Genomic DNA, 10,833 nt, shown 5'->3' on the forward strand with positions numbered 1-10,833 from the left:
GGTTTCAAAACAGTTTTAATCAGGAATCAGAGCAGTAGAGGTAGCACAAATGTTAATTAATCTCAAATCTTTATCTTCCCCACATAAAGTGCTGTAGCTTCTGTAGGAGTTACTTTTGCTGGAGTCTCTCACTCTAGCACACTTGAATGTTTATCAGTCTTTGTAAAACCCCAAGCAAAAGCAATCTTCCTTCTCCCTAATTTTGTATGAAAATGAGAATTGCTGCAACAACCACTTTTTTCCTTGTAAGTCAATTCCTTTTGGCTGACAACTCTCCAATAGAGAATAAAGCGTTTTGCATTCAATTAGGATGAACCAGGCTTCAAGAAATTGCATTTTCACAAATCAAGTCTAGGCAGCACCATGGGAAACAAGAAATAAATTATTTGGTAACTTCTGTGGACATGAAGTCTTCTGGATGAGGACACACCTAAAAATTGAAGTTCTCTGATGAGTCCCCGGAAGCGAAATATGATAATTCCTGAAGTAAAACTGAACAGAGACTATGATAGCCAACAGCGGTGACACCCTTGAAAGAGAAGCAGCTGGACCACTGACTTTACCTCAGTCTATACAAGAGCTCCCCTCTAACACTATCTGCCTTATCTCCTCAGCACAGCCAAAACCTGTCCACCACAAAAGGGTTTATCTAAAGCATCTTTTTCCTCTCAGTATTTCTGTGGCTATGACCACCACAATATCTCAGACTACCCTATTCTGCCACACATTAATCTTCAAAATGTCATTTGGACAAAAGGGGGTTAGAGGGAATTAATACACAATTTGTTCAATGTCACATGAAGTCTGTCAGGGCAGGGAACTGAAGCCTCTCTCATCTCCTCAGGTCCAAGTGAAACATCCCACTTGGATGTGGGACTTGCTGTAGACTTGCTGTCTCACAGGTGTATATACCACACTGCCATATAACTTGAAAGTAAACCAAATAAATAAATTTTGGAAAAAGCTGTAGTAATATTCCCTCTCAGCAGGGACTGAATTAATCCTTTAAATCTCTTGTCAAATGACCAAGTGGACAATATGAAAAAGAAACATGTACACAAACTACTATATGCAATTCTTGATTCCCAGACTGGAGACTGATTTTGGAAGCAAAAAATACATTACTGAATAAATGCTATCCGATTTTCCAAATATATTTAGAACATTATCACAAAACATTCACACAATGTTTTTTGCTATGACTTCACTGTACAGAGTGTTTTAGCCAGCCAGCACAACGTAGTTCAGAGACCACTTAATCTTTCTGAAAGAAAAAGGTTTGAGTTTTATGACCTAGGTCATAAAATTAGGTGCATTCTGGTTCTCCACAGAGTAGTTCCTGACATCACCTTTTGTTAGGTAAAGCTTTGCTAATCTTACCATCAGACAAGCTGTGAGTGATGAACAGTCTTCTAACAAAAGCTGCTTGGAGGTGAGGCTCCTCTTTTGTTTCCCAAAGAAGCTCACTTATAACTGGAGAGCTTGGTAACCTATATGGAACTCCAAATGTATTTTATCTAAAATATAATACATACGGCTTTCACAACAGCAAAATGAGGAAGTTCAAAGAAGACAGAAAAGCTAATTAAGAAAGATAAAGCTACAGACTTGTGATTTAGGTTCAGACCATGTCTTTTCAAGGCTTTTAGGAAGCAGCTTCTAAACTAACCTTTCAGTTCCCTACAATGTTAATGAATTTTGAAATGTAATTAATTCCACGTGTATTTCAACTAAATAATCCTCTAAGTCAGACCAAAATCAAAATGCTTTAGAGTACAGAAGAGCTCTCTCTTTTGAGAACAATAAGAAAATATACTTGTCAATAAGACCATAACCCCGGCCTTTTTAAAAGCTTAGGCATGTCAGAAATGGGTACTGCATCACCACAGTCAGTGTCACCTGCAGAACTGATTGTCTCTCCTTGAGTGTGTTTCTCCTACTCACACACCTGAAGGGCCTTCAAAACTGTAAAGGATTCCTGATCCATGCATGTGCAAAACAAAACTGGATGAAACAACCCCTTTTGGACAGGTAAAGGCAGCATAATGTCTACCTGCAAAATTAAAGCATGGTAGGTGCTTTCTGGTTTTTTTAGAAAAGCATGCCCTGAAGAATTCTGTGCTTTACATCATTCTATACATAAATGCAGTATTACCAGAATAAAAATCCCAACCAGTCCCTCTCAAAAAAACCTAAAAACCCTACTGCTGTCCCTCTCTTCTACAGCTTATAAAAAATTTGCTTACAAAACACTGACATTTACTTTAACTGTTTTCTTTGGATATTCGGGTTTTCTTTTTCCCCCCCCTCTCTTAATAGGTTAAGTGGAAAAAGTGAGATAGGTCAGGGAAAAAAGAAAACAAAACCAAACCAACCAAACAAAAAAATCCAACCGCAACACCCTACCAAAATAAAGCAAATTCATACTACCTCGATTTAAATAAAAAGTTTCACTTGCTGTTCAGTTTAAAACATTTTGAAGATTTTTGTAACAGCTTCCCCAAATACTCTAATTTCTTTCTGCTTCTTTTATGGTTATATTCCCCAATGTGCCAAAAATAAACACAACTGTTGCTCTGACAACTTTAAAGCTATCAAACCCATCTCAGCAAAAATACCTAAGAACTTCCAGTATCATGAAGAGGGAGAGCAACACAGCAATTGTTTGAGGACACCCAAGTGGATACTTCAGACTTTTGTCTTGCATAGGAAAGCACAGGACAGGCAACTTTCACATGCAATCAAACCAGTGTACTTGTACAGACCCCTGGCAAGTTCGGCAGGGGAAATGTTTTAATTGACACGAACAGCAAGTTTGCACAGCAAATACTGAAGATCCAAAGGTTTTATGCTTTTATGGGCCATTAGAGGGTTGCCACCAGCCCTTGGAAATTCTCATTTCTGTAATTTGAAGCACATACATATCGCAAGTCAAAGCAAAGAAGAATAAAGCAATGCAAAACCATTGCAGTTGCAGAGGACTGGAGTCCCTAGTGCATTCCCCAAAAGCCACCGGGCTGTCCAAGATTTACGACTTGTGTCTTACTCATCTAAGGGAAGACTCTTCTCACTTCCTTCCACTGCTGGAGCTGGTTTTCAGTTGTGAGCCAGGATTACCTTGGCAGAATCAACAAGCAAGACCTCATTTGTGCAAATCCCAATACTGCAGTTCATTACTGGAAAGCCTGCAGTTTTCAAACCTTCCTGTTTTTTGGAGCTCATGGATGGTCCAGGACCAGAATGCACCCCCATAGAGCAAATTTAAGCTTACTGGCAACAGATGCACTTTTAAGTACCTTCCACAGATTCTTTAGAAATAACCCACATATGTCTATGCCCTCCCCAATAATTTCATGCTGAAAAACAGGGCTCTGTATCCCTCCTGATGGGATGACTACTCAAGTGTGAAACTTGAGCCGTGTCACTGTGAGCCACATCCAGAACAGACAACAGAAACCATCAGCTTTCCACAGACCTTCTGTACTCTGAATTACTGTGAGCTTGAAGTTAGAACAGGATAAATAATGAAACACAGCCTCATATCTACTGCTCTACTCTCATTTGCTCAGGATGACTCCAGTATAAAAGAGAAGAGACGGCAGTGTGAAGTGGAAATACTGAATACAGCTATTGTCTACCCTACAAACTGCCATAATGTCTTTCCAAGAATCTCTCCAGTGCAGGAAACCAAACAAGAAGAGGCATATATGGACAAGATAGCAGAGAAGCTGGACTGGGAGAGAAAAATTACTAACAGCCTGAATATTCTGAAAATACATTAATCTTCCCCACCTCCAAAAGAAAGTTAATAGAACCCGCAAATGTTCACACTTCATTCCTTTGAAAATAAATGTATACCTCCTCCACAGCATATGATGCAGACTTAATAAAAAAATGAAAGTTTTTTAAGCCAAGTGTCTTCACACAGTCTTGATTTTCTTCTATGCACACACCTGTCTGATGCAGGTGTGATTTCTCTCTAGACCACTACTAAAGTTTTGTGCTGTTGCTCAGAAACTTCCTTTCAAGTTCTGACTTAAAAAAAAAAAAAAAAAAAATCCAAGCATTCCCCTCACAATAACATAACTAAACATGAGCAATGCACTGAAATTTGCAAACACAAACAAAAACTTTCAAGTATAAGATGGCCCCTCCCACACTATGGAGGGCATAAAATAAAGAAATCAATATTCCCTTTAGGCTACTCCTTGCTTTCTGTGGATTTAAATATAATGAGAGTAACTGCAAAATCCACACATTGCAAACATGGTTTACAAACTAACTGCTCATTTTGTTTGGAGATGTAAATTTTAACACCATAAATTGTGGGTTGGAAGGACTAAAAGGAAAGAGTTGTTTCTACACTGAATCTGTGGCCTCAGGGGGGAGAAAAGTTTTAGGTTTTTTTTCTTAACACCATGGAACTTCCAGCTGCTGCACAGAACACACATTTACATGTATGGCTTTGGTAGTTAGCAGGATGGGATGCCCAATACATATTCCTCCAAGCAGCTCTGTCAGCTTGCTGGAAGACAATAAAAGCCTTCTAGTTACAAAAAAAATTGTTTCTAATTTGAAAGCCTTCCCAGCTAGATACCTCAAGGAGTACACACCACCCTAAAAAATTTTAAAATAAAATGTTCAGCAATGTCACTCATGTGGATTACCTTTGACAATCCAGATGAAACTGCAACCCAAGAAGCATAAAGCACTTTATTAAGTTGCATGCAAACAGACACCTTAATACCCAAAGTATATCCCACTTGCATGCAGAGGCAGCAGCATCATTTGCTTAGTGGGTACTAGGATTCCAGCCAGCCGTGATGACTCTGCTTGCCTCTCAGCCACTAGCCTGGTGCAAGATGCTAGCCGAGTCTGTATCTCCTTAACGTGCTAAGTCACTCAGGCACAGAAAGGAAATTCCTACACTAATTCACATAACAAGTGCAGAAGTTCATTAGCAGAGATTAATAGATCTGTCTACTTTTTCCTGTGAGAATCCTACACTTCAAAAGAACCCCAAAACATTTTCAGTAAGACTGCACTCCATCCCCAGAGGCTCATCACATTCAGGCACACACAACAAAGGCTTTTCTGCACTTGTTGAGCACCTCACAAAAATTATCATGACCCATTCTCCAAGATGCAGTGGTTTCCAAACCTTTCATCTACAGACCTCAGAAGATTTTCCAGCAGACATGCAACTACTGGCTGGAGTGGTTAGGGTAGTAGGTCCTAGTTTTATTTCTCTCACCCCTCAAAAGCAGTCAAAAGGCCACAAGGGAGAAGCTGAGTAACCCTGTGTTTCTTGCAGTCTATTTTCACCCAAACTAAGCAACATCTATCCCTGAAGAAGAAAATTTTAAAAATTGACAAAAACTTTACTCTGAAAATGAGAGATTGTGTTTAATCCCACTAAATTACCAATCAACTGCAAGCAAAATCTTCTACCAGTGTGTGCTTTGCCTCTTTAGTCCAGGAAAGAGAAGACTGAGAGGGAATCTTATTAATGCATATAAATATCTCAAGGGTGAATGCCAAGAGGATGGTGCCAGGCTCTTTTCCACGGCGCCCAGTGACAGGACGCAGAGAGTCTCCTTGTCTGGAGGCATTCAAAACCCACCTGGATACACGCTCCTGTGTTGACCTGCTCTAGGGAACCCTGCCTTGGGATGGGAGGTAGACTAGATGATCTCCAGAGATGCCTTCCAACCCCAGCAATTCTGTGATTCTGTGGCGGAAAATTTGTCAGTTTCCTCTTCAGCAGAGGAATTTCTCCCTAATTGTAATATTAAAGGGGGAAAAAAAGTTATTAAAACTCAAGCCAAAATTGCTGCTGTGTTCACGAAGTAATATCCAAAGCATTTCTTCTTCTCCTGTATTCACTTGAATTTTCACTGACTTTTTACAGCAGAATCACAGAATAGCATTATCTAGAAGTGAATTCTATTCTCCTGGTCCTACTTCCCCAATAAAACAGGGACAAAATGACTTGGGCTGCTCAGAGTCTTGCCCAGCTGAGTTCTGAATATCTACAGGGACATCTCAACCTCTCTGGGTAGCCTGTCCCAACATCTGACTCCTCTCACACTGAAAATTTTTCTGTGATATCTCACTGGAATTTCCCTTGTTGCAACTCGTGTTTGTTGTCTCTTGTCCTACTGCCTCTCCATATTCTCTCACAGGTTAACTGAAGATGTGGCATAGTCTTCTCATAAGGAAAAGCAACACACAGAGGGATATATTCTCAAAATGTTCATAAAATATGGACACATATTTTTCTGAAATACCCAAACCGTATTTTTGTTTGTAACCTAACACTGGCTTATACTTCTGTACAAGCTTGTACTGGCTTGTACTTCTGCAGTATGTACCACCAAAGCCTTACCTTCACAAAGAAGTAAAGCAGAGCAGCTAATGTGGTAAAAACTCACACCACAAATTATTCTGTAGTAATCTTCCTATATTGAGAAACACTCTGGTTTTGTTCTGTATTTCACATCATAAAATCACAGAATGGAACTACATAGTCTTTAAGGTTCCCTTCCAACCCAAACCAATGTCCCCACTATGGACAGGAAACACCTTCCACTAGATCAAAGCCCCATCCAGCCCGGCCTTGAACGATACCAAGGATGGGACATCCACAGCTTCTCTGGGCAATCTGTTCTGGTGCCTCACCATTCTCATAGTGAAGAATTTTCTCCTAACAGCTAAACAAAATCTACCCTCTTTCAGCTTGAAGTCATTCCCCCTTGTCCTACCACCCCCTGAACTAGTCCAGCCAGTCTAAGGTACTTACTCGACCTCACAGCAAACTTTTCCACACTTCTCTGCCGAGCAGGGAAGCAACATTTAGCGATGTGGGCACTGGCGACAAAGAAAAACCACGTGAAAACTTGCGGTCAGCATGAGGATGAGAACTACAAGCCACAGCGTGGGGCTTACACACGCTCCACCGGGGCACCTCCTTCGGGGTTATGCAGGCAACCAGGCTGGCAAAGCAACAGAGCGAGCTCGAGTGTTTGAGCGCTGCCGCACAGACCCTGCTAAGCACACCCTTCTCTCCAGACTCCAACCTCCTGCACAAGGATGGATGCTCGGTTCACGAAGCGCATCTGGGGATTTTGGTTTAGTCATTCACGGTTTGGTTTTGTTACTTTTTTGTTTTTTAACAACAGCATCTTCTTCACCCGTAGCCCTCTCCCCCTCCCGGGGCACAGCACTCGGCGGGGAGGCGCTGACAGCTCAGGGCGGCTGCGCCCGAGCTCCCCCGGCGCAACCCGCGGGCGGCGAGCGCTGCCGCCCGCCCCGCTCCGCCTCGGACCGACCCGGCGGCCCGAGGAGCCGGCACGCCGCGCTCTGCCGCGGTCACCGGGCACACAAAGAGCCGCCCTCGGGCGCTGAGCGGTCTCGGGGCTGAGAAACTCTCGGGGGGACTCTTCTTTCGGCAGCATGAACTTGCGGCGGGGCGCGCCCCCACACGCTGGGCTCTCCGGACGCCGCCGGCCGGTCCCACGCCGGTGTCAGCGCTCACGGCGCCGCGTCCCGCCCGCCCAGCCCGCCCGGCGGCCCCGGCCTCTGGCCGCCCCAGCCCTGCGGCCGTGGCCCCGGTGCGAGGGAGGCCCCGGCCCAGCCGCCACGGGGGGTGAGGGAGAGCCGCAACAAGTCCCCGCCGCCGCCGGCCGCTCTTACCCAGACAGTGCCGCAGGGCCAGCAGAAAGTGCGGGGGCCCCCCGTTGAGCTGGTAGAAGAGGGAGCCCAAACAGAAGAGCAGCAGGGTGGCCATGCAGAAGACGTAGTCGCGCAGCGAGAGGAAGGGCAGCGGCGAGAGGGGCCGCCGCCTCATCAAGCCCCCGCCCTGGCCCGGGCCCCCTCCCGCCGCCGCCGCGGGGAGCCGGGGCGCCGGGCATTCCCCGCCGCCGTGCTGCTGCTGCTTCTTCATCCTCCCCTTCGCCGCCGCCGGCTCACGCAGCCCGCCGGGGGAAGCGCATCCTCCATCCGCCTGCCCGGCTCCGGCTGCCCGCGGCCGGGAAAGTTCCCGGGAGCTCAGGGGATCCGTCCCGTCCCCATCGCCGGCTAGCCCCCGGCTCCGCGGCAGGCGAGAGTCCCCAGCGCTCCTGCAGCGGCGACTGCTGCTGCTACGGAGCGCCGCTAAGGGGAGGGGAAGGAGGTGGTCACCATCCCGCTCCCTGGGGCTCTTCTCCTCCTCCGCCGCTCTCGCTCCCTCTCTCCGCTCGGCCTCTCGCCCCGGTGTCAAGTTACAGCCACAGCTCCACCGCCGGCCGCCTGCAACTCGCGGCCGACTTATGCGCGCCGCCCGGCCCCACCGCCCCCGGCCCGGCCCGGCCCCGAGCCCGCCCACCCCGGCCCGCCCCGGCCCGCCCCGACCCCCGGTGCCGCCATGCGCCCGCCGCCTCCGCGCCAGCGACCCCTGCAGGCGCCGCCGCCGCCCGGCCCCGCCGGCAGCGCGCACCTGCCTCGGCCCGCCGGGCTCGGGCGTCGCGGCGTGCCGGGCGAAGTCTAACGCGGCGATAAGGCCCGCTGCCTTTGTAGTCGTGTAACATCGTTTGTGGGGAACGGAAGGGACCACTCTTCTCCTTGCAGCTTTGCTGGGGTGATTAGAGCGGAACTGCTGTCTACTAGGGGCAAGGCTTTAGACAAGTACAGAGTAACAAAAATGAAAATTGCACACACAACCTTAATTTCACCCCCTTGTACTTCTGGCTTATGATACGGTCTCTAATTAGTCGATCATGATACTTTTCCTAGACAGTCACTTCCAACCATGTGACTGGCAGGTGAACGGCATTCCCTCAGCACTGAGCCGTTTAATAGCTTCATCCTCTTTTTACAACATATGTCCCCAATGTGTCCTGATGGCTTATTTGGAGCTATTCTTGTTCTTGGGCATTGTCTGATGTAGAACTGTATTTCATCCCCCTATGCAGCTGCGTTGCCAGCGCAGCAGTGGAGCGAGGAGAGCTTGTGGCGGTAATGATGGTTCACCCTTTTGTTTTATGGACCTGGCTGGGATTAGGGATTTCCCAAGATCCTGCTCATGGTGTCATATGAGACTCTTCATTTCTAAGAAACAGAAAAATTCTATTTGCTGTGGTTTTTAAGAAAAATTGGAAACCAGAAGCCAAGTGTAACTCACCACATAAGAAATTAAAAAGCAATCACACTTTTCCTTTTAAGGCTTAAAAAAAAAAAAAAAAAAAAAAAAAAAAAAAAAAAAAAAGTATTCCAGTTTCGGGGACCGGACTCATAATCTTTTCACATTTGCAGCTGGAAAATTTCCTCAGGAGACTGCATGCAAGTGTTTTTGCCACTTGCCTTGAAAGGGTTGGTAAATGCTGCCTATGCTACTGACTTTGATTTTTTTGTTGGCAACCAGCAGCAAAGGGTAAAGTATGAAAATTAATCTTGCTGGTGGGGATACGAGCATAAAGACAGAGTTTAACAATAAAGAACCATTCCTATTGCATTCCTTTATTAAAAAAATACTCATATATTGCCTGAAAAAAAACAGACCTTCATAGTTTGGAGAGGAATCTCCTGGTTTTAGTTACACAGTTCTATGACATTAATGCACAGATGCTCCACGATCTTACACAAAACCTGTAGCAAAGGCAAGTGAGGTATGTCATATCATTTCTGAAAAAGAGAAAGTAACAGGATACAAAATATAAGCCCACTTTGGGCTAAATCTTTAAGGCTCCAGTTCACTTAAAGCAGAAACAGCCAACACCTTTCACCAGATAAAGTCATAACTCTACATGGTTAAACTACCACTTCTTAATTGTCATGAATATTTCTTTGAAACACTTAGGAAGTACTGGGGGCTTACTTACTATGCTCTGCTTCTGTGGATATTTTAATGTTTTATATTCTTTTGAATACTTCTGTATCTACTGTCTTGCTTGGATGACGACATTGCAGATTTGGTTAATAGTGCTAGTTGCTGTTGCAGATGAGAAACAGATAAGCTCTTACACTGAATGTTTGAGAAAAATAGATGCTTTGATGAGAAGACAGACAACACCTGTAAGGTGAATCAATACATCTTTATTTTTCTGGTTGCAAAGAATGTCTTTGATCCCTAGGCAGAGATTAAAAAAAAAAAAAAAAAAAAAAGGAAAAAGAAACCAATCAATGGAGCAATATTTAAGTGGGAAAGCTGTATTGTGAAGACTTCTTGCCATATTTCTAAGCATCAACAGATAAACTCCCATCTTTTGGGAGGAAGACAAAATAGAAATCTTTGTTGTTGAAACATATGCTTAAAAATGTAAATTAGCTGTAAAATTGTCCCCCCATATGAAAGAAATATTATGGTTTACAAGCCAAGTATCGACACTTTAGGATAGGCCAAAGGTAGGAGTTTTCAGATAAGTTTGTTTTGACTTGTGGAGGGTATGACTTACAATTTAACTTTTAATTGTGTGATGATACTGATTTGCTCACAGGACCACTACCTTGTAGAGTGCATGGGACAGACACTGCGCATCCTTTTGGTTCACGTTTAATCTCTTTGTTCAGCATATATCCTCAGGCTTTGTTTAAAGCTGTTTAATCCTGCTTGTAATGCGGAATTATTGACATTGTACAGGCTTTTCTACAGCATTCATTGTTACAGCACCTTGAGCATATAATGAATGCTTATGAAGTGCGTTCATGAGATGTAGGGAACATCAACATCTTACTTATTGGAAAAGGAGACAGGGAGATTAAGGTTAAATATGCCTATTAATTTTGGTTGCCAGCCTTGAGATGACTGGGGCTTGCCCTGGTGAAATAGCATGATGCAGTGCTTTGTACGTTTGAAGC

The 10,833-nt window shown here is 44.7% G+C and overlaps 1 protein-coding gene across 1 annotated transcript in view; it reads right to left on the bottom strand.

Moving 5' to 3' along the window:
* Positions 1–8,269, bottom strand: part of UST (uronyl 2-sulfotransferase) — a 154,269-nt gene extending 146,000 nt beyond the window's left edge. The window contains exon 1 of the mRNA XM_040060230.2: positions 7,696–8,269. Coding sequence (XP_039916164.1) covers positions 7,696–7,945 — 250 coding nt within the window. The 5' untranslated portion in view covers positions 7,946–8,269. The remainder of the gene's footprint in view (positions 1–7,695) is intronic.
* Between the last annotated feature and the right edge of the window lie 2,564 nt (positions 8,270–10,833).

The sequence above is a fragment of the Hirundo rustica genome, chromosome 3 (assembly GCF_015227805.2).
Source record: "Hirundo rustica isolate bHirRus1 chromosome 3, bHirRus1.pri.v3, whole genome shotgun sequence".
In the NCBI taxonomy this organism is placed as follows: domain Eukaryota; kingdom Metazoa; phylum Chordata; class Aves; order Passeriformes; family Hirundinidae; genus Hirundo; species Hirundo rustica.